General features: G+C 45.0%; 1 protein-coding gene across 4 annotated transcripts in view; it reads right to left on the reverse strand.

The window, feature by feature from the left end:
• Nucleotides 1–11,957: 11,957 nt before the first annotated feature.
• FGFR3 (fibroblast growth factor receptor 3) overlaps nt 11,958–23,988 on the reverse strand; it is a 55,765-nt gene continuing 43,734 nt past the window's right edge. For 2 of the 4 annotated variants that reach the window (XM_051798563.1, XM_051798561.1), the window contains exons 8-17: nt 23,095–23,282; nt 22,092–22,237; nt 21,877–21,998; nt 20,639–20,749; nt 20,300–20,490; nt 18,757–18,879; nt 17,328–17,398; nt 15,772–15,909; nt 15,181–15,286; nt 11,958–15,097 (exon numbers count right to left, since the gene is read on the reverse strand). In XM_051798563.1, the coding sequence (XP_051654523.1) occupies nt 14,933–15,097; nt 15,181–15,286; nt 15,772–15,909; nt 17,328–17,398; nt 18,757–18,879; nt 20,300–20,490; nt 20,639–20,749; nt 21,877–21,998; nt 22,092–22,237; nt 23,095–23,282 (1,361 nt within the window). In that variant the 3' untranslated portion in view covers nt 11,958–14,932. Of the gene's footprint in view, nt 15,098–15,180; nt 15,287–15,771; nt 15,910–17,327; nt 17,399–18,756; nt 18,880–20,299; nt 20,491–20,638; nt 20,750–21,876; nt 21,999–22,091; nt 22,241–23,094; nt 23,283–23,988 lie in introns of all 4 variants that reach the window. The other 2 variants (XM_051798562.1, XM_051798560.1) reach the window with 1 other exon arrangement.

Consider the following 23,988-nt stretch of genomic DNA (forward strand, 5'->3'; position numbering starts at 1 on the left):
AGGATGCAGGTATCAGGAAGGTTGTGAAAGCCATTGTGAGCATAGAGTAAGGAGCTGAGAAGTGTGTTCTTGGCCCCTTGTTGCTTGTTTTTGCTGGCCTGGCCTAGTGCAATGCATACACTTCTAAGGAACTCGGTAAATCTTCTAGCTTGAGTCAGGAAAGTAGGTTTTGAAAACTGTTCCACAAAACTCTAACCAAGGCCAGCATGTGCGTAGGGGTCCCTATGTGCCTCTGCAGTATGAGTTGGTCAACCCAGTTCAAGGCTGAAATATCAGCATTTCCCAGGATGGAGATGTTGTGGATGTCCCATCCCTGGAAGTGTTCAAAGTCAGGTTGGATGGGGCCCTGGGCAACCTGATTTAATGAGTGGCATTCTTGTCAATGGCAGAGGGATTGGAACTACATGATCTTTAAGGTCCCTTCCAACCCAAACCACTCTAGGATTCTATGATTACTACTCTGGAACCAGAGAAGCCAGAGAGTTCCAAGTGTAACTACTCATTTAATCTTACAGAAAAATCAGGGGGTTTATGGAGGTTATTAAACATGATAGAGATGGAGCTTGAACTGGATTCAGACAAACTCAGTAACAGTTCACTCTTAACTTTCTCCTGCAAGCCAAAATCAGCACGTCACTTCCTATGGGAACCACTTCTGAGAGTCACAGAGGAAAAGTGTGGCTGATAAGGCTCGTGACTGAGGGTGATTGCCTTGTTCCAGGGCAGTCCCTGTGATCACAAAAGGCTTTTCATGAGGTCTGGAATTTGAGGAAGAAATACCCTCACTCAGCTTCTGTCAGTGACCCAGAGCATTTTAGGAGCTGAAGGTGATGGAACAGCGAGTGAGGCAGTCTGGCGAGATCTGAGGTACCAACATCATTGTGCCTGAATGTACTAACTGGTAGAAGACTGGAGGCAAATTTAAATAAAAGTACACTGCACAATTATGAGAGATTAGATCAAGTTGGATTAATTGAAGCTGCATGAGCAAAGGGAAGAAATGCACTGCTGCAGTTTGAACAGGTTTTACAGTTTTGTCCAGCAAATGTCCCTGACACTAAACATCCCAAGAGGCAACTCTTGGGTTGCCTTGAAGGTGGCTCAACAAATGACCCCATTAGCTTAACACTTGGACCAGTTGGGTAACTCTGCAGAGGACTAAGTAAAAGGGTTTGTAGAGATATAACTCTGAAGAGGGGTCTGAAAGTCAGAGCTGGGTTCTTTGGATCCTGGCTTGCTTATCTTCACTGCCTGATTTTCTTTGGTGCTCTCTACAGACTGACTGCTCACCTCAGCTTGTGCCACAACAGCCATTTACAGGGCAGGGGTTGAGTGCCATGCATTTGTACACTGCACAATGCTATGCGTTTTCAGTCTTGTGACATTTGAATAAAATAGTGAGACTAAAACCAAGAAGGTTTTCTGCCCATGTCTGCTCACAGAGAGGCTGTTGTTTGCATCCTGGTGAGAAGAACATACAGAAACTGCAATCTCAAGATGAGTCTCCAAAGAAGAATCATCAAATCATAGGATTAGTTAGATTGGAAAAGACTTTTAAGGACATCAAGTCCAACCATTAACCTGGCAGTGCCAAGGCCACCACTAAACCATGTCCCTAAGGGTCATATCTGCACATCTTTTAAATACCTCCAGGGCTGGTGACTCCACCACTTCACTGAGCAGCCTGTTTCCAGGCAAGAGCACTGGGTCATCCAAAAGAAGAGGTTTTAGCAATAAATCCAGCACAACTAGACATAAAGTATTACTCACTTGTTTTCATATGGCTGAAGATAAAGCATGAAGCACAGGCATGATTGAAATACCACCTCTCAGAAAGGTTTTAGTGGCCAGTCACCACCACACATCTAATAGCTGTTCTACTCCAAGCAATGTCATCATCAGAGAGAAGGAAAGAGGGGTAAGTGCATTCAGAACTGAACCATTAGCTAGTTTTGCAAAACTTCTAAACATTTTCATGTTTGAAATTGTCTTTAAAAAGAATTAATTTTACACTATCTTAAATATGAGTTAAGAGCAGAGTTGGTAACTTATCTTTGCTTCCTTTCTTTGAAACCTTAGGTCCTGGGGTTGTGATACTAAATAATGTTTAGACGTTGTGAAGAAAAGCTGTAAATGGCCCTTGGAAAGCACCTTCCAAATTAAACAATGAGAAGCCAAATAAAAAGTTCTCCAACTGGTAACTTAGACTGAAAATAATCAGAATTAAAAGTCCTGCTTCTTTGGGCTGGAATTGTGAATGTGTGGGTCTATTAGTATAGAAACCTGCTATTAACCCCATACCCTGCATTTGTCTGGCAGAGTGTGTTCTGCCATGCCTATGGAAGCAGGACTCTTCCTCTTCCACAGAAATTCAGTCTTGGTGTCAGAGATGGATCTCCACCAGAGAGCTAAGGAGAGTTTGTGAAGAAAGCCCACTTCACAAAAGCCAAGGTGGAAGTCCAGATAGAAATCCGTTCTCCAGGCTCTCATTGAGCATGGATTCACATCTGGGGGGAGTGCAGTTCCTTGGGTGCTCTACAGCCACCTGGTCACTCGGTCCAGTATTGACCTGGGTTAATTACCATAAATGCTCTTTGAAGCATGTTATGGAGAGGGAATGGCAGATATTTCACCTGAACTGGCTCGGTTTAGCTTCTTTGCTTTAGCAAACCGTTTCCCAAAGTAAAGGAGTGTTAGTTTGCTTCTCTTCATCCTGCAGTGGGAATAATTTATGAGGAACGCATTTTTCCTCCTGTTAAATACTTTTTCTTAGCATGTCAAGCGTGTACATTGCTGCTGGCAAAAAGCAACCAGACTTGTAGAAAGAAAAATTTCTGAAGAATGTGTGGGGTGTTTGGGTGGAGCACAAATGAGCAGATGTTCCCACAGAACAACAGGGTTTTATGGTGAATGAGCAGAGGTAAAGCCCTGGCTCCAGGGCAGCTGGATGCGTTAGGTGTGCTCCAGTGTAAGAGTCACAGATGCAGCAGGACTGCAGGAAAAATAACTGCTGGGATGTGACTGAACCCTCGAAATGCTGCGTCTGGGTGTTTCCCCCTGAAGGAGCTCGTTGGGATGGTTGTATATGGGATTACTGGGATAATCTGTGTCCAGTTTACAGCCTTGTCAATAGAGAGTGTTTGCCTTTCTGAAGCAAACACTGACTAATGTGAGGTTTAATGTCAGGGAGAAAAATGTCTGTAAAAAGTTTCAAACCTGAGCAGTTGAAAATGAGCCAGCTAAATCCACATGTTAGTTGGAAGTAGTAAAATGCCAGATTTTGTTTTGCTTGTAATTATTTTATTTTTGTAAGTGAGTGGTTGAAAATATGAAATATCTCTTTCACCTCACCCAGGCAAGACTGAGGAACCCAGAAGCTAATCCTCTGCTGCGTGCCAGTGTGGTCCCCATGCACCAGTTTCTAGGGCTACTGCTGCAACGCTTTACATGTACAATCAGATAGTTAATGAAGCTATTAATTTGCACCATATTGGAGCTCTCTGCGCTTCTGAAAATAAAGTGTCTTAGCTTCAGCATCTGTAAACTGTGGTAATTAGCTGTAGAAACTCATCTTTCAAGTTTGACAGCTTTAGCACCAACCTAAAAGGTTATGCAGAGAGCTGAAAAGCCCCCCCTGGTGCCCCCACTTGTCACTGGACCCCGCCTACCTCTGTGTACCTGGGAGATGTGTTGCCAACTCACCCTGTTCCTTGAGCTTGCATTATTGTTTTTCTACTAAATTTGCAGAGGTCTTTCTTCAGCACCTATAAGATGTGAAAATAGAGAGAGTAATGATTAACCTGAACGGCTCTATGATTCTAATAATTTATTTTGCTGCTGAAATTCCCACTCTCTGCACATTCCCACACAAAATTTGCTTCATCGGCGCCTGAACTTCAAGGTACCTAAGATGAACGGCTTCAGTTATGCTTCTTGAGTGTTACTGAGAGCTTGGTGATATCTGATTTCCTCTGTCTTGTTTGTATCTTGCTCATGCGTGCATTCTGCACAGAAATCTGACAAATGTATAGCCGAACTAAATTGAGATGTTTCGCCTCATCTAATATTTAATGTGAACCATTGGCTCCTTTGAGACTGGAATGAGGTATTAGGTTTCAGTCACTGTAATTAGCAGTTGTTTGAAATGATAGTTAAATCCATTTTCTGAGCCAAATGTATCACTTGGACACCAAGGAAAGAAAAATAAACACAGGTCAGATCAGCATTATATTTGATCATTTGGAATTATATGCAAAATAAGCTGGAAACTTTGAAAGGCAGGGGGATGTGGAAGATCTGTCCCTTCGTAGCCAGAGATTCTCATTTCTCAAAGGGAGAAGAAAGGTCTCACTATAAGTCACGGGTCTGTGCTTGCCCTATCTGTCTTCAACAGCTGAATCCTGAGAGATGATGTGGACTTTGTAAAGCAGTATCTGCAGGGCAATTTTCAGGTGCTCCTGTGCTTACAGGAAGGGGCAATTGCTGTGATATGTGTCAGCTGTGAGGAGCATCCTAGATCAAGAACCACAAACCAGCAAATTACTGGGTGAATAACAACACAGCTTTCCTAGGGGATGCTGAGGAGGAAAGGCTGGTCTGGTGATGTTTGCGGGGCTGCACAGGCAGTGAGGGACACTCACCCCCCTGGTGCCCTTCTGCAGAGTAGGCAGGAGCTAAAGTCAGTGGTGACACATTTAGATTCTTATTTGGATGCTGACATCAGAGTGAAACACTCTGTGGTCAACTAAGTGACAGTCTTATTTTAGGCATAATTCTCTCCTGGTGAGAGTGTGAAGTGGCCCCCTGAAACAGGGCACAGCCCACACAGACCTGGAGATCAAGGACAAAGCATGGGGCTGTGAGGTTGGTGAGGTCTGAAAGTGTTGCTTTTTTTTTTCCCTTTGCAGGATAATCACAGGTTGATTTGTCACTGAACGACCCCACCTACAGCACATTTCACAGATCTTGGTTATTGCATGGAGTCATAGTGATGTGCAAAACCACACTAGAAGTGTTTAAAAGGCATGTGGACGAGGCACTTGGGAACATGGAGGAACTTGATGATCTTAGAGGTCTTTTCCATCCTCAGTGATTCCGTGACTGCGATCACCGACACCTAAATATCGGGAGGCAACATTACACCTGAGCACTCACCCCTAACGCTGCACTGCTTGACTGCTTCATTTCTCAACTTTAATGTTGCATAAACAGCTGTTTTTCTGCCCTGTTCCTACATGCTCACACACGCACAGAGGCCTTGCTCCTCCAGTCCCTCCCACACAGGCAAACCTCTCTTGGCTTTGCTGGAGATTTTGCCTAACAACTGAAGTGATGGCCTTTTACATGGCTCCTTAAGGTTGACCATAACAATGAGGATGAGTGTTTCCCTTTTGGAGCTGCCCACTCTCCTTGGGCTCATAAGGCTCTTATGTTCTTCTCTGTTCACAAAATCCATGTGACACACTGATCTGGGCAAGGCAAATGTGAGTTAGTACCACTGACAGGAGGATTGTGGTGCATTCAGAAAAATTAACTAGCTGTTGATCAGCCAACCAAAACTATTTTGGATTCTGCAACCTCAGAGCCACCCCTTTTGCCAATAATTTCTTGCCTTTTCTTTACCTTGTAAAAATTTCTTAAATTCTGTATTTAAGTACAAGGCTGACGGAAAAGTCATGACCATTTCTGTGCCAACATAGCGTTGTAATGTTGTAATGAATAGAGCACTTACTTTTCTGTTTTCTGAATATCCAGTAACAGCCTTGCTTTTGCAAACTCAGTTCCTGAAAATGTCATTAAAATCATTCTCCAAGAGTGAAAGCTGATAGTGTGGTTTTATATGAAATGGACTTGGTATCTAAAGGCTCTCACTGGCTCAGGTTTCTTAACTTCTGTTTATTTTTTTAAAAAGAGAAAAAAAATGTGATCACCACAAATAAATAATAATTAGTAATAAAAATAGAATGTGTATGTATGTCCTATGCTCTGAGACCTTCTCAATGAAAAATCTCATCACAAGTAATTAACAATGAGGGGGCACAGGTGAAAGTGGAAGAAAGTGCATCCAAAATGTTTCAGCCCATCTGAGACTTCCTCCGGTTCAAGGTAGAATTACAATCTTAGTGGTAAATACCAATAAAACTGGTAAGCAATACTAAAAGAACTCATTTTCCCAGAACTTCTACCTAACAGCAGAACTCTTGCTATGCTGAAATTCTAACTAGCAAGCACGTAGATATAATAATTAATAACTATATATTTGTTAACTAACAGAAAAAAACACTGTTGCAGAGAAAAGGGGAGTGATGCCCACCTGGCACAGCTCCAGGTACATTCTCCTGCCCTCTCCACAGACATTGATCTCAGAAGAAACACCAGTTTTTTGCTATTGTGAGGCTGGAGGAGGTCCAACGCTTGGGCAGCTCCACTCATCCACTGTAAACATCTTTGCTCAGCCTGGGCAAGGAGACTTGGGAGTTCCTTTGCCTTCCTCCCTTGCAGTTTGGACCCAGCACCCCTGTCTGGATCTTGGTGTTTGTTCAGCATCAGCCTCACAATGTGTGTTGTATTTATCTGCCTTTTTTTTTTTTTTTTTTTTTTTTAATCGTGTAGTCCCTGTGCTGCCCTGAAGCCAAGTATGATTGTTCCAGACCTTGGTGGTTGCCTTGCCAGTTGAAAGTCCCTGGTCATCAGGGTTATATTGCACAGTTTCCCAGCTCTCTTGAGCTACTTGGAAGATGATAAAACTTGCAAAGGTATTATCTAATTTTCAGGTGTTTTTGTCATTCCTCCTGTTGGGATATGAATATTTCCTTGGGCAGTTTGTGAAGGGCTTCTTGGCAGACAGTTCTATTATTTGAGTGTTTATACACCCCAGGCTGAGGTGATGAGGGTTGTTCTGAGTGGAATAGCTTTTTTGAAGAGGAAGAGTCTGCAGGATCTCATCAAGATGGTACAATTCTGGATTTTCCTGGTATTCTCCAAGAGTTTGGCCATAAATGTCTTTGGGAGGTATTTACAGAAGTTTTGCATGTGTAAGCCATAAACCTCCAACAGAAGCATTTGGTAGGAATGTATATGCTGATGAGGGTGTTCCCACAAATGCATTTTACTATGCCAGATCAAACAGGCCTAAAATTTACCTCCTGTAGGTTAGAGTTGGCTGCATGGTTTCTGTCCAAGAAAGAATATCACCGGAAATCTGAATTACTTGTATAACAAGCCCTGAGATGACATTCAGACTACCATGACGTTGAAATTCTCACATGTAGGCTGTAAATCAGTGGCCCTTTATGACAGCAGCACATTCCCAGTGTGTGGACTCATAAGTCCCTGGAAAGTCATTCCACCTTTCTTAGTAAACCACCTGGCAGCTTGGTCCTTTCCCTCCTTTTTATGAAGATGACTCAGTTTTCACCATCCCTGTGCCTGTCTCTGCTCTTCTTCTTTGGTTTCCTCACCAGCTGAACATCTCAGTGCCATTATGCTGATGTATTCAACAGTTTCCTAAGGACCCAAGGTCTGTGGTCCTGTAGTTAGCATCCTGCTGTGGTTCCCTTGGCTGGAGCACGTGGTTTGTAGTGGAGGCCAGACTGCTAAGACTGTCTGCTGAGACAAGACACTGACATCAAATGGGAGAAGACATTACTAGAAGACCATATTAGCCAAAAATATAAGACTGGCACTACGTGTCCTCTGAAGCCACTGTGCAAACTGAATCAATTAGGCACATTCAAGAGCTGATCCTGTCCCGCTGCTCAGCCCTCATGGAGGTGCACAACGAAAATGTGGTGGGCTCAGTGTAATGTCAGCATTTAAGTGCATGTTCTTCCCCTGTGGAAGATGTGCATGTGTCATTCCAGGACAGGAAGATGATTGTTTTGGAACCCTGTAATGTGCAATGAAAAACTGTCAGTGCTCTTTGAGTTTGTTCCTCCAGAGTGGCCTCAGGCACCATCACCTCTGAGCCTGCCATCAGCTGGGGGACAGACATGGCTGGGGGAGTTAAACGCTGCAGGGGGGCACAAGAGGGTGAAAACAGATCTCCATCCCCTGCAATATGAAGAGATTACTGGTCAGCTCTACTAAAGAAGGTTTAATACCAGGGTCTGCTTGAAAACATCCACAAAGTCAAGCTAATTTGTTGTTCGGGAGAAAATGGTCTCTGTCTGCCTTTTCTGTATTTCTGGTCTGAAACCAATAAATGTGTTTTCTGCCTTGCTGAGCAGACTAGACAAGTGTCTGATGGAAGGTCAGCAGAAAGAATAATTTCTTGACCAAGTTATTGTCTATATTGGGGAAAAGATAATTGTGATACCCAGGAAAGACAAGGACTGATTCCTCTTGTGTTGGGTTCAGGCTTTTTTGGTAGGACTAGAGCCATCACATAGAGCAACATGCTGGCTCCTGAGAAAATGGCAAACTGCTGGCTGGATCCTGGTTGTTCAGGCAGCTGTTTGGGCTGTGTAGGAACCTGTCAGGAGTGCATAACAGCACTTCTCCACAGGGCTTCGTGCTGTGTCTGTGCAGTCTGTGCATTTATTCTCCAAAGCAGAGAGTTCCTTGAGGCAGCTTCAGTGAGGGCTTGTAAGAATTCATTTGGGTTTTTCCCCAGTTCTACCAGTCTGGCAGAGCCTTTAGGGGATGAGTTATATTTTATATTGCTTTTCTCAGCCTTGATTTTCTGCTGGCTATTGAACTTCAGGTTCTGCTCCTCTCCTCTTAAGAGGTCTTGTTGGTATGAACTAAAAGTTTCAACATTCCTGCTTGCAACCTGCCCTTCAATACAGTCTGTAACATCTGGGAGGCCTCTAATTACACTTAAATCTATGTGTATGGCCTTTGGCTCAGGGGGTACCGAGCCCAGACACAGTGCCTACCTGAGACATAGGGCACCCACCTTTGATGTGAGGCAGTGGTGCCACCTTCACCCCATCTCAGCCTCGAGAACGTGCAGAGGGGGGCAAGGCAGCCTCAGAGGTGAGTGTGCATGGCATTTAGCTAAATGCCATTAGCAAGGGCTAGACAGGGTGTGTTGTCACTGGAGAGGCTGTGTGTTGATTATCCATGGTGCTGTCTTGTTCTGCCCAGCGCTGGTTTTAGTTTGTGCTGCCCTATTTTCCAACCAAATGAGCAGTGAGTGCACCCCAGTGTCACGGAGGTGAGGAGGTACTTGATGCTCTCCGGGTGCCAAATTTCCCCTTGCTTTCACTGCTCAAGTTTGGTGCCCAATGCCTATTTCAATGTAGCATTTGGTTGGAAGATGCACTTGGCTCTGTCCCTTTTTTCTGCTCTCCTCTCCCAGCTGGGGTCCTTCCTCCTTGATGGAAAAGACACTTTTACCTGCACTGGTGAAGAACCTGGAGCAAGCCATGGTTGGTGGGTGATGACTGCAGACTTTGTCTTCAGCAAAATTGTTCATAGGCCAATCCCACTTGCACATTTGCTAAGACCTTTCTTCTGCTTGCATGCTTTACCATCCCCTACCACACCTGTCCCCCTCCACTGCCCCCAGAAAAACCAAGCAAAACAGGTCTGTGACAGGTACAATGGTTACAGCTCGTCTTTGGTGGGCACCAGCAGGAGAGCTGGTCACACAGTGGTGTGTGTGGGCACAAATGTCCCCACAGAGCTCAAAGCTGGCTGTATCACTGCGCACTACAACACTGATTTCTTTCCTGGGTTTAGATAATAATCTTGTTGGGGCAGGGCACAACACTTTTTCCGCTTGACATGTTGCTGACACCTGAGAAGCTGTTTGTGAAAAACTGCATGATGGTGATGAAACAGACAAACTAAATCAGAGCTAACACAGAAAGGGGAGGGAAAAGAGGGTAAAAGAGTGACAAATCCTTTCCCCTGTCTTTTGGTGAGCCCATGGTCCTGGGCCACAAAACCCTAGAAAGCACTTAGCTCCTGGCTTCTCCTCTGGCTGTTCCCTCATGCCCTCCCATTGTTAGTAGCTCCGCTGTGTTGAGCAGAGCCATCATTCGCCTTTTACATTCCTTTTTCATGTCAGCACAACCCATGCCTCCATATTCTCTTTTCTGTGGGTTATATAACTCCTGGGAGGGATGAACTTGCTCAGAGGAGTCCACCAGCAGGAGACACCTCCGAGAGTTTGAAATGGCACCAGGAAACTTTGCTGTTTTGGTTTTAGTTGCCATCTCCTACTGACACCTGCAGGGCTTCAGACTTTTCTTCCTTTTGCCAAATCCTCCCTGTCTCACCATGGAGCCATGACCAATGGAAATAAATCACAATTTTAGGAATTTATTTGAATGTTGCTATGAAACAGGTCACGGCAGCCAGTGAGAGGCCCTATTTATGTAGTCACCCGCAGAGGAAAGAAGACATTTGTTCTGCTTTGAAAAATAACTCTTTCATGTGGAAAGGGCATAGGGTTTGGGTGGAAGGCTGCAGCCAACGAAGGGGAGATGAGCTGCAGTGGGATGTTCTCTCAGGGACACAGCCCAACTGAGCAACTTTGCAAATGTTCCTTGAGATTGTTTTGCGCGTTACTTGATGTGCATCACACGCTGAAGCCAAATATTCATCCTGGACTAAGAACTGGAGGCACTGTAGGGCAATTAAAGTAAAATATTACCCCCTCGTCCCTAGGCCACAAGCAAACACTGCTGTGGGTGAAGGCCAGCAGAGGAAGAATGACATCATGAAACCCCAGAGGGAAAGCAAATACCATGGCAGCACCACATGTGGGTCAGTGCTGCGCTGGGACAGAGACTTTCCTCTTTGTGACTTTGACTCTGTGCTATCTGTGTGCTAAGAGGACTTTTTTTGTGACAGCTATAAAGCACAGGTATACTACACACCACAGCTCACTGGCGAACAATCTGCTCTGCTTCTGCTTTTCAAGTCCTGGGGGTTGCAAATGGTTACATGACATCCTCACCACCATGCCACGAGGAAGCAATTTCCACATGAGCCAGCAAAAAGCCATTCAGCTGCACTCTGACTTGACTGCAGCCCTGCATGATCAGGGCTTGTCCCCTGGCCCACGCTCCTCCTGCTGGGGCAGGACTCAGGGCTGGCCACCAAAGCATGTCTCTAAAGCATGGAAACAACTCAGGTAGCAAGACTCGTCCCACAATGCAGTGGATCTTAGTGGTGCTAAAAGAATGTGTTTTTCTCTTGCAATGGCAGGGAAATGACCTAAATCCCGTGTAATTTTTTTTATTTTTTTAAATTCTATTAGGATGTAACAGTGTTGGTGCCAGTCCCAGTGCCACAGATGTAATTTCCTTGGATGCATGCCATTCCATGCCCGGCTACTTAAACACAAGTGTTGCTCCTCTAGGCAGGCTATACAAAGGTAGACAAACTTGCATGCAAAAATCAAGATGTATGGGATGCAGTACAACATGATCACTTGTAGAAATTCATTAATATTATATAATAAGGGCTGGTAGGATTGGCCCAGTGTTTCCCAAACTGCAACATCCCCCTGCATCGTCTGCTACTACCTGAACCAGGATTTCCCGAGCCTGAATCCAAAGCCAAACTTGGTCACCCCTTGGGATCCAGGCAGGATTAGGTCCCTTGTGCCTGTCCCACTGGGCTGGGAGAAGTCTCCCACTGGGAGCTTTAATGAGCAATTCCTGCCCTTTTGCTACTGCTATGTGCTTAATTCCGTATGAGAGCAGGGGTTAACAACCCTGTGCACACAGTGGCTTGTGTGGCTATAAATGTACTCACTAACAAATACAGAATACGGTCCTTCAACCAAAATTGCTATAAACTTATTATGAATTCAAAACCTGTGCTGGCCAGGACTTGCAAAGCAGCACTATAAAAATTAAACCCTCCTGGAACTACAAATCCCAGTGCCTGGAAGACCTGGTTTTGCAAAGGACCCTCACAACTGGATGTAAATCCCAAAAATTAACATCTTGTTTATTTATTAAATTTTTTTTTTTGGTAGAAGTAAGTTTCCCATGTTAACAAAAGCAGAATAGTTTTATTTAGTGTTCATCTCACACCTTTGACAGCTACAGCTGTCAGGCACAGAAATACAGTATTAAAATAAACTGAACAGAGTTGCTCATTGCAAAAATCACGCTATGCAAACCCGTGGATTGTAACATCAACAGTATAAAATGTAACAAAATTGGAATTTTAAATTTTTTTTTAAGCTTTTAAAGATAATAGTCCAGGCTATAAAACTATATAAGCATTGAATAAGAAATGTTAAAGTCAACAAGTCTACAACAGATACATCTTGTAAAAACTCAATAAATTATATATATATTTATAATATCTAGTAACATTTAAAATCATGCACAGTTTTGTACATTTTCTTTTTTTCAGTACAGGAAAACTCGATGCTTCGAGTACTTGGAATGTACACAATTAGCAGACATTTGTAAGAAAATACCAAAAAATTCTTTTCTTTTTATTCCAACAAAACAAAAAATCTATAGAAATCTACCTTCTCAAACTTCCATTGAAGTAACCTCAAACTATAAATTATTTATTTTAGGGTAAGGATTTTGTGGCTCTAAGAAGAAAAAAAAAATCTTAAAATGAGATGCTGTCATCCTGTTATTCCACAACATTGATATGTAATACGCACCAGAGAAAAACGGAAAGAAAGAATTCAGGATGCAATTTGCCTTGCCTCTTTGTGGTAGTACATGAAGTCTCCTGGACAAAAAAAACACCCCACCCACAAAAAATCCTCAGCCCAAACCTCCCCCATTGTCAGCCTGATCCGTGCTAACATTCCTTATTTCAGTCCTGTGCTTTTAAACAGCTATCTGGCATTGAGGAACAAAACAGCACAGCATTTTAAACACCAAATATCAGGTGTCACTGGTATTTTCCAACGTGTTAGATGCAAAAGAAATACACAGCCATAGCAGCTCTCCTGTGAACAGTGTCACTATTTTGCTCACATGGCATTTCTGAAACCCAAAATACAACAGTACTGGCAAAAGGGAAAAAAAAAACCCTACCCCACATCATCCAAAGTCAACATTTCGCTTTGCTGCACACTTGTTATTAAATCGACCACAAAGAATACCTTCATTTGAAAATAGAAAAATAAACACCCACACCCCCTTAATGCACAGTGGTTAAACTGATGGAAGAATTCTTGGCCTTGTTTTTCTGAAATATGTAAAAATCATCTCTCTGTTGCTATTTGTTTGGTTTTAACCACTGGTGATGTATTGAAAAATAAACTTACCTTTGCTCACTGCAATCCAGGATAAACTAATATTTTTTTAATGAATACATATATATATTTATAACATTAAATGTAATTTGTTAAAGGACTGTACATCTATACATTCTTTCAATATTTCCCATAAACACAAAGGAAAAACTTGATTAATATATTTTTTCTCCACTTTTAATAAGTTAAAAAAACACCCTTAAGCTCGGTGAAATTTAAAGTTTACAGTAACGCTATGCTATTTAAACCAATGAACAGATATGTTAATATCTATAAATAACTTTACAAATATACACGTTAAGGTACAATTTTTAAAACAAAACTGTGAAGATATAAAACAATCAAAAACATCTTTTCTTTTGCCCAGATCAGTATATCCTAGATTGCAATGCTCGTATTTTGAGACTCTCTCTCTCAGTACTGCTTTATGTTGCATTAGTATTATACACTTTTTTTTTAATATATTTATTTATATATATACATGATATATTTATAGATATATACACAGATTCTCTGGAATAAACCTTTTTGATATAAGTTAAAGGCTCTTGCCTACAGGTACCCGTAACTTCTTTCTCCGAGTCACTGCACGTAGATGGAGCCAAACCGCTGGCATCGAGGGGTGGGTGGAGGAGCTGCTCCCCCCACTCACCCTTGGCAAGCAAAAACAGGCAAACACCAAAAGCGAGATTTTTTTTTTTTCCCCCAAAAAATGGCTGTTCTCAGAGGCCAGGATGTGACTTGAGATGCTGTGTGGGCACCCAGGAGCCAGGTCTCAGGGCACCCCGCCGCTCTCAGATTGGTGGTGCTCTCTTCCCCAGGGACCCCACGGGGTCTCTGCCCATCCCTGAGGTCTGCTCCTGCCTTGGCACGGCCCCATCGCTCCCAGCCCAGTGCAAGGGCCAAAGCGCTGACACTTCAGGTGACTTGACTGTCTCTTTTTGTTATTTTTATTTTCATTTCTCCGTGACAATTTGCGTTTTACTTAATTTTGTTTTTTTTTTCTTCTTCTTCTTCTTCCAAAAAGGATTCCTTCTATGTAGCTGGGTAGCACGATCATGAAGCTATAAAAACGACGACAACAAAAATATAGATATTTTTATAAATATATGAATCCCTGCAGGCAACGTGGCTTTTCAGCTCCACCAAAAAGGTTCATGTACAGATTGCATAAGCCAAGAATTTCCACATTCTTTACACCTTTTTGTGTGTGTGTGTTTTTTGTTTGTTTTCTTTTTTTTTTTTTTAAAGGAAGATTTCTTTTTTTTCTCTTCTTCTTATTGCAGGCACAGAACGGTTACTCTGGCACTCGAAACGCAAGCGCGGAGGCTGGGAGGTCAGCACCCCCCAGGTTCGACATTCTGCGTAGTAAAGATAAAAACCCCCAAAAAAATGAAAAGTAAATAACGACAACAACAACAAAAAAAATCATCTACGATAGATCATCTTGGCAAGAGATTAGTTCCTTCAGGCCAAACAGTGCTTCTTGACTTTTCATACAGCAATAGGGAGAAAAAAAAAAAATTAAAAAAAAAAATTTATAAAAAAAGTTAATTTTTTTTTTTTTTTTTTTTTACCCTGAACAGCTCGTCAACAACACAAATCTCCGGGCACCATCACGCAGTTCCACTGGAAGATCCTTCACTACGGTTCCACCCTCGGCGGCGCCCCACACTCGCACCACTGTGGGCACTCTGTCCGCCCGCCCATCCGTCCGTCCGTCCGCGCCGGGGGTCCTCACGTCCGGATGACACCGTTGCAGGGGGGATGCTTGGGCAGGCAGGGCTCGTCGGGCAGCAAGTCATGTGCAAAGACCGAGTCGTCCCCTGAGGAGCAGGTGCTGTGGGTGTCCTGGCCAGCCGGCGAGTACTGCTCGAAGGGCACCGAGAGGTCCAGGTACTCCTGCCAGGGTGACAGACCCATCAGTGGGTGCCCCCCGCCGGGGACTGGGTGACCCCTTCCCGCACCCGCCCCACCACACTCACATCGGTGGACGTCACGGTGAGGACTCTGTCCAGGTCTTCCACCAGCTGCTTGAAGGTGGGTCGCTGCGAGGGGACGGCGTGCCAGCACTCCCGCATGATCATGTACCTGCATGAGAGGGGAGAGGGGACAGTCACCTTGGTGGGGCTATGCAGCACCCACCGCCTGCCCACCCACCCTAAAATCGCCTGAGAGAACAGCTACGGCCAACGCAACCCCAGTCATGGTGGCCTCGGTGCGTGGCTGGCTGGGGGGAAGAGGAGGGTTTTGTGGAGCCGTGACCCTCATCACCGATCATCTCATGCATGACTGTGCTCTCCAAGCAGGAGGAGAACCTGTCCTGAAGGTGACATACCAGAGCTACACCCCCAACCAGCACCTGCCAAACGAGGTCAGGTGCCGTACGCTGCTCAGTAGCCATGGGCTGAGCCAAAATGAGTTGGGATGGGTAAGTCTACCTGGAGATGGCTGCAAAATTTTGCGGTGGGGATGCACCAACAGCTCAAACTACAGCTCAAACAGCCTAGGACACTATTTGGCCATAGAGGGAAGGGTCAGCAGTGCAAGAAGGTCAGCCCACACCACACACTCACAAATCATGGGTGCAGTTCGCAGGTTTGTCCATCCGATGGCCTTCCTTCAAGAGCTTGAAGAGTTCCTCAACAGGAATTCCCGGGTATGGAGACCCTCCCAAAGTGAAGATCTCCCATAGTAGCACTCCAAAGGACCAGCTGGAAACCAAAGAAAGATCTTTAAAATTCAATGAGTTTTTTTTTCCAAGCATCCCCCCATATCCCTTTCCCCCTGGCTTGGCTTTATTTCTGTGCAGCCATGCATAGCTAACAAAGTCATCAATAGCATGACTAATTGCCTAGGCCATTTTTACTAGTTACTTGGAGATCTCTGCTGATCCAACTCAATAGCAAAGAAATCCCAGGCACCAAGTCTGAAATTGAAATGAGCATTTAATCAGATAGGTGACAGCCCATCTATCACCCCCAGCTCTTTGTTAGGTCTTCCACCAGCTCCACTGAATGGAACAAATCAAATTATTCATGCACGGCTTCACTGAATTGCAGGCTTGGAACCACAGGCCACTAATTGTGCAAGCTGATACCAAAACTTGCTTGTTACAACACTCATTTCACTGGCCAAGCCGGGAGAAAAATACCCCAACAAAAATCAGCGGAGCACTAATGTTACACACTCCAGTCCTGCAGCTGTGCTCTGGTTAAAAGTCCTCTTTTTCAAAAATATCTTCTGCCTTCTTCATTTTCTTTTTAAAAACAGGGATTATCTGTCTCTGTTTCGCTTTCATGCACACTCGCTCTCCCGTTCTCTAGCTTTGATTTATCTGCCATGCCTTCTGCAGCATTACCTAAGCATGGAAACTATGATTTAAGATCAATAAAACCCAAAGTATGGGAAAACTACAGAAACAGAATAAGATTCGTTTGTGCAACTGCAAGCAGTGAGCTTTGGGGAGCAGGCAGGCTGACTGTAAAAACGCCATTATTGACCAAATATTGCAATAAAAATTCCAGTGTGCATGTGGAGCTGCTTCAGCCCTTGCAAAATTCAGATGCGATACCGACCTACATGTAAGGCGGGCTCTGCTGTTTGCTTTACTGTGCAGAGGCACTGAAAAACTAGATAGGATTAGGAAAAATAAAGGAAATAAAGGTGGTAAAATTAATCTGGGGATATATTTGCTGAATACTCTCTGATCAATTCTAACAGCAGACAGAGTATTTCAAGCTCATTCCACATACTTGACTGAAGCGTTAACTCTCTGGGGCAAAGCGTGGAGGATGCCGAGGGTGATTTTTTTTTTCATGGAGATTTTTTTTTTTAGCACAATATTTTTCAACCGCCAGATGAATCACCTCATCCATAAGCTGGACAAGAAATGCCTGCCTGCTTTCCAATAATTTTTCAGCAGCTCACTAGAGATCCTCAGATGAAAGCAACCAGATAACGGCAAAACAAAACCACGTGTGCGAAGATGCAGCTTGGAACTGATTCCTACGTTTTTGCATCTTCGGGCGCCCCAGGTCATGCTTAGCAGTATGTTTGTCTGTAAGATATTATAGGTGTTGATTTTCCTGTCATTTTATTTATTTTTTTTTTAAAGTGTAGGTTTGCTTACACATCGCTCTGGTGCGTATAGACCCGGTCAAACAAGGCTTCTGGAGCCATCCATTTCACAGGCAGCCGACCCTGTAATTAGGAAGACAATGGGAACATCCCATCAGCATATTTCCCCAGCCACAACGGCACCATCTGAATCTTCTTTTCTAATCCAGTTTGAAACATTTTCATTAACAACCACATCTGCCTTCCCGGTCACTGGGCAAAGCAGCAGTGGCCACATATAAACAGATTAGAGCATTTGATCCCTGGATCTTCGCTGACAATCTTTGCAGTAAATGCTCTCTGTCAAGGACTGTATTTCACTGCCAAGGCAGGTTTAACGTATCAGTGCATCCAAATCTTTGCATGGGAACAGCATCCACTACTCATAGATGCAGAGCATGGGACAACACTTTCTGTCTCTTTGGTTGGAAGAAACAGTTGATTACAAGTCCAAACCCAGCTTAGGCTCAACTTGAAGGGAACTCCTAAAGAGTGAAGGCAAGGGCCAGATCCTCTAAGAAACAAATCCCGATCCTGCTGGAGGCTAAGAGAAGAGGTCTGATCCCATCCTACATCAGGGTCATAAACACAGGTTGTCACATGAGAAATATGAAATGAGAAAGACTAGATTAATTATAATTCTCTGGGGCTTTGCTTGGCCCCTGGAGGGAGTCAGAAAGAACTGTTTCATGTTTAAGCCATAATTTGGCTATGGGGGAACTTTGTCCTCTTCTGACCTACTGTCTCACTGAGGGAGACAACTAGAGATGGAATACACAAATGGGATTATGCTTTCAGCTGTCCAACACAGGTCGAACAGGGAAAATCCATCTATCTGATCTATGACTAAAATTCCCAAGAATTGTTATTAATTTATGATTAAGAAATCCTGGCAATTAAGAAAGATTTCTGATATACTATTGGAGGGGATAAGTATGGGCATAGTGGGCTTCAAAGGACTGCCTGGATCATCTTCTCACTCTTGGCAGGGGGAGTCAAGGAACTTGGGATGTAAAAAAGAGAGAAATGCACGAAAACCAGGTAGCTCCAGGTATACAAGTAATGTTCCTCTGTCAAGGGCTCTAGTGAGACAGAAGTTGGCCTCTTGGGACTTTAAGGAACAGTACTGGAGCAGACTTGAGAAGGCTTCATTCCCCTATGGGAGAAACTTCTGTTTCTCTTAGTCTAAAGTTTCCTGGCTAGAGCTGAGACCTCTCAACCCGCTGCTGGCAGGAGCAGGATCTGTCAGGAAGAAAACAGATGGTGTATAGACTCCTTGGACCAACCTATCTATAGTCCCTCCCTACGTGAGGTCCCCATCAGATTTCTTCCTCCTAAGCCCCTCTAGAAAGAGAGATGTGGGACAAGGGCCACTTGCTGCAGGAATGACCGAGTTCCCTGTCAGAAGGAGAACTGCGTGTGCTCGGCAGCGCTGTACTTACATTGGTGGTTTTCTTGTAATAGTCAATGTTGTGAACGTCTCTAGCGAGGCCAAAATCAGCTATTTTCATCACATTATCTTCAGTGACTAACACGTTCCTGGCTGCCAAGTCGCGATGAATGCACTGTGGAAGGTGAGCAAGTCAATAAATAAGGGCTCGTTAGCTGCTCGCGCCTGGAACCAGCAGCACCGTGTGGTTTATGAGCTGCCGTTTCATTGACTCCCGAGCTCATAAAGCTGTGGGCACTGCTTAACTCCTGGCTTTCTGTGTCACCGCCCCGTCGTGCATGCTCAGTGGGAACCACCTCTTAGCAACACCTAATCAGCAGCCCCAGTGCTGACACGGCCATGCACGTGCCTTTTCTCTCCAAAGGGGATGCACAGATGAGAAAGCCAACTCTCCCCTTCTATGGGCACATACCGGGACGTGAAGCCAGGAGGAGGAGTGCAGGCTGATGTTTGAGGGGGAAAAAAATCCTTGCATTCAGATAATACATCCAAAATACACTGAATCATAGCATGGTTTGGGTTGGAAGAGACTTTTAAAACTCACCTAGTCCAACCCCCAACATCAATAGTTGTCAGCTGACAAAGAAGCTAAATCAGTCAGCACTGTGCAGAAAGGGAGTTTAAAGCAACCATGAGCCACCCACCATGAACTGCAGGCAGAGGACAAACACGTCTGACATCTGAAACTGAACTTGCTCTTGCTACAATGCTCCCTTGCCCACAGAAAGGCCATGCTGGCTGGGGCACAGCTTGGTGAACCAAAGCCTGATTCTCCACTTGCTGATGTCAGGGTAAATCAGGAGTAATCCCAGGGCATGATGTAAGCAAACGCAGCAGCTGGCTCAGCACCAGCAAAGTGCTCCCCTGGGAGCATCCTGGGCACCGCCATGCATCGAGCCAAATCCACCGCCGGCTCTGCTCCCACTGAGCCTACACGTGCTCGTGACAGCTGCAAACACATGAGCTACACTCAGGATCTCAGCTTCCCTGTGAGTGCTCTGCATCTTTAGCGATCTCAGAAAGGAGGTGAGGGGAACAGGGTTGCACTCAGCTTCTCACTGCTGTCCAACCTAACATCTCCTGCAGTGGAAGTGCACAATTCAGTGTGACGCTCATCCTGACCACTGCTGCCTGAGCCTCAGAACTGCACAGCTCAGTTACCTCTACCAGTGGTAGAGGTTGAACTGGTGAGGAAAGACACCAAGGACTGGGTTGATTGTGTTTTGTAGGCATTTTGGGGGTGCTAATGGTCCTGCAGGTGACAGCAAGGGCTGCACAGCTGCATGGTTCGTGAATGCAGCCAGCATACAGGGACTTCTGCATATGGGTCATGAATACAGCAAAAACCCCAAGACACTTCATAGGGAAAAGCCTCCAGCAAAAACCCCAAGACACTTCATAGGGAAAAGTCTGGTCTCTAAAGGGAGAAGCCTGCAGTGCTTTGCCTGAGGTTGTTCCACACACATACAGCATGGCCTGCCTTTGAATACGTGGCTTTGATGGAAGCTTCTACCAAACGATGTTTCTCAACTCACTTTCTGAGATGCCAAGTACTCCATGCCCCGTGCCACCTGGTAGGCGCAGGAAACCAGGTCCTTAAATGTCAGCTGCTCCTCGGGCAGCTTGCAGGTGTCGAAGGAATAGTCCATGCCAGGTGGGCGACGTGCCCTGAGGTATTCCCGCAAGTTCCCCTTTGACGCATATTCCACCAACACATAGAGTGGTCCTGTAAAGAAGGGCACATCAGTGTCCAGCAGAGGAAGAGCTGACCACCAAAATCTCATCTGGGGTATTTTGGACAGCCAGTGAGTAATTACACAGAGGGACAGCCAAACCTGAGCCTCCCATGAGCACTGGGCTGCTCTGCTACGTACCATCCTGTGTGCAGGCACCGAGGAGGTTAATAATGTTTTTGTGCTTTCCAATCATTTTCATCATTTCCATCTCAGAGACCAGGTCGGAAAGGTCCTTGTCTGTGGCGTCATCTGGAGAAGGTAGGAGAGGAAAGCAAAAAAAATGTCATGGAAAAGAATAAATGTTTAGGGAAGTAGTTACTACTTACAGTAGTTACAACTGCTGTGTAGCCCTATGGGGCTTTGGTGTGGAAACAATACTCAAAATATGGCTGTATTTGGTTTTGTTCTACTTTGGGAAGAAGAATCAAAGTAAAACCAAAATCTACTACCATTAGAACAAAAAAAGAGAAAAGAGCAAATAAGTGGAGATAAATGTTCATATGGAAATCAATAATGCCTTTCATCTTCTGTTTCTTCCTGGCAAGTATTATAGAAAAAAAGTCAGGTTTAGGTACCTGGTACCTACTTTTCTGATAGTTTCCCTCCCTCAGCTCCATGGGCAAAGAGTAATGATGGTGGAAGGTAAGAGCTGGGAGAGTGGCTACATGAAGGATTGTATTTTTTGTATAGAAAACTTATTTTTCTACAGAAATAGAAAAACCTTTCTGCAAAAGCAGAAAAATGGGGGAAAACCTTCCCAAAAGAATGCTTTGATTTGGAAAGATGTAAATGTTCCTACTTCCAAACCCAGCTTCAGAATGGACTGAAGAAAATGTAAATTAAACAAATCCTTTTCTGATAAGAAATATTACTTGTTTTTACAGTGTCACCCCATGTAACCTCAAGCCCAGGCTGCTCACTGCTCGAGCCCCTGCCCTACTTGCTCCAGCAAGTTTGGGATTGAGTTTTTTCCATGAAGTTCCTCAAGAAGGGGTTTGTCAACCGAATTTCTGCAAACCCCATCTGAGCTTGCTGCATAAGCTTTTGGTAGAACAAGCAGCGCTGGTTATGGGAGGAGCAAGGAGTAGGCTGATTTGTGGAGCTGGCTAGAAGTGAAGGAGGTTCCCCTTCTTCTCAGGAATGCTATTACCCCTTGGCAGAGAACTGGTTTAATTCCCAGTCCCTCTTCCTGATGGGATTTGCACTTTTACCTGCTCTCTAAGGACAGCCCTCACCCCCAGGCTGTATGGGTGAAGGGGAAGAAAGGTAGTTCTTGCTTTCTTCTACTGTATCTGTTTGTATAAAAGACTTAAAAGACAGGCAAACAGGAAATCCCAGCACAATAGGCTGTTCTGCCTTCTATGGACTCCCCATACCTTTTAACATCTTGACAGCAACCGTGACGGCCTTGTTGGGCTTGTCCTTATCAATCCCAATTGCTTCTGCCATCACCACTTGGCCAAAACACCCCTCACCAAGAGGCTTCCCCAAGGTCAGGCTGTGGGGAGGAACAAACAGGCATGTTATGGGGGTACTGGTGTGGCTACACCACCGGCAGGCACAGAGACTGCGACCCATGGGTTTGACTGACCGAGAACGTGTCAATTCCCACTTGGGATCTGGAGGCAGTTCCAGCTCGGAAACGTTGGCCAGCATTGGCCCATCGCTGGAGGAGAGACGTGTGATCCGGACCAGGGGCGTGTTGGAATTCATGGAAGAGTTGGACTCCAGCGACACCTGCTTGGGTAGAGCAAATGAAGTGTTATTGCCAACTGTATTCCCAGGGCAGGCAGTGCCTGAGATGGAACACTGAGGAGGTTTGAGCTCTCTTTGCCCATGGACACACATTTCTGGAAATTTCCAATCAGGAAATGCCCCCACCCTTGCAGAAATGCACTCATTTAGGCACCTGTGGTCAGGTTTTTAGCTTGTGGAAAGAAGGGACAGATCAGCCAGTGCCCTCCAGCAGCAATCCATTCAGTTGCTCCGTGTGCACATACAGGCTATGGAGTGACCTCTCCCATTCTGGCACTGTAAACAGCCACCATGAGCTTGCAGCCAAAGCTTGAAATCCGTATCCTTCACTATGGGGTTTCATGTGGTGTCTTTTGCTCCTGCCCCTCTGCAATTCCTCTAACTGCACAGAGGACCCTCTGCCACCTCCATGAGAACTGCTCTGGGTTCACCAGTGACCTCTGTGAAAGCAGGAAGGAGCGCAATTAGATGTGCTCCTTCTCCTCAAATCCCTGCTCCATCAGAGAGCCTGGACTGAACTGTTCCTCTGCCAGATGTGCTTCTGTGGCACCCACAGTTGCAATGCCAGCCCCTCCTGGACAAGGGCAGCAGCAATGCTGCTGCTTGGGGGCTGCTCATGAACCAGAGTCAGCAGCCACCTGCCACTGCTCCACTGGCACAGGAATTAATAAAAGGGGGTTACACTTCTAGGCTGCAGCCAACTTATGTCCCTCTTGGGCAATGTTTTTCTGGTGGAGCTTCTCACCTAGAGAGAAAATGTCATAGAGGAGGAAGAAAAAAATAAAAAAAGGAGGGATACCATAGGGGGGAATAGGAATCTTGTATCTACTTTCTGTTACCTGTCTCTTGAGTGGAAATTTGGAGACTTTCTGTACAGTGGGGGTGTTCATGGCCTTTTTGTTTGGCATTTTCATCCTCCAGACAATCACCAAGACCAGCACCAGGAGAAGGAAAGAAAAGCCAGTGCCATAACTGAGAATGCCAGTGTACACTGAGCCTGAATCATCCATTTCCATGAGCTCCTCGGCTGCAGGGTGACAAGAGATGGCAGTCAGGACAGGGCAGGCAGCTGCCCACAGGCAACCACACATGCAGCACAAAGAATTTGGGGAGGACTTGCTCAGCTATGCCAATTTGCTGAGTGACTTCAGTGAGGGGATTCTCCCAGGCCAGTGGTTTTCTGCCTGCGGCTGTAGCTAAAACATTAGTTCAGTTTGCCTCTTTGGGGTAATTTTACTGCCCTTTGATGCAACCTTTGGTTTTTAAAAGTATTCAGCCCACAGACTGAAAATCACTGCTCTAGGCTGAAGGCATTTTCACACATCTGTGCTGTCCCTCTGACCCAGATCTTGCTTTCTCCACACATCCACACCATGTAGCTAGATGCCTTGGATGTGCAAAAGCTGTAGGACTGGGGTTTGCTTCACTTTACTCATTCAGATTCTCTATCAAAGATTTCCACTGGACCAGTGCCTGCTCTGAGGGACCAAGGGGCTCAAGGAGCACCCAGCAATAAGGCATCACACAGGGAAAAAGCCTCAGAACAATTTGCTTAATTATTCAATGAAAACAGTTTTGCTGTGTAGAGGCTGGAAGGTCTGGTTCAGAGAGGTGGGTGAGCCAGGACAGTGATGGCATGAGCCCATCAGCAGTGGCTACTTGCTAGCAAGACTTTATTTTAGAGACCAGCAAAGCTCAGCTGTGTTTTCTCTCTTGTTCCTTTCAGGACAGGC

This window comes from Manacus candei, unplaced genomic scaffold (genome assembly GCF_025592945.1).
Source record: "Manacus candei isolate 608988 ecotype Guabito, Panama unplaced genomic scaffold, ASM2559294v1 h1tg000048l, whole genome shotgun sequence".
Classification (NCBI taxonomy): Eukaryota; Metazoa; Chordata; class Aves; order Passeriformes; family Pipridae; genus Manacus; species Manacus candei.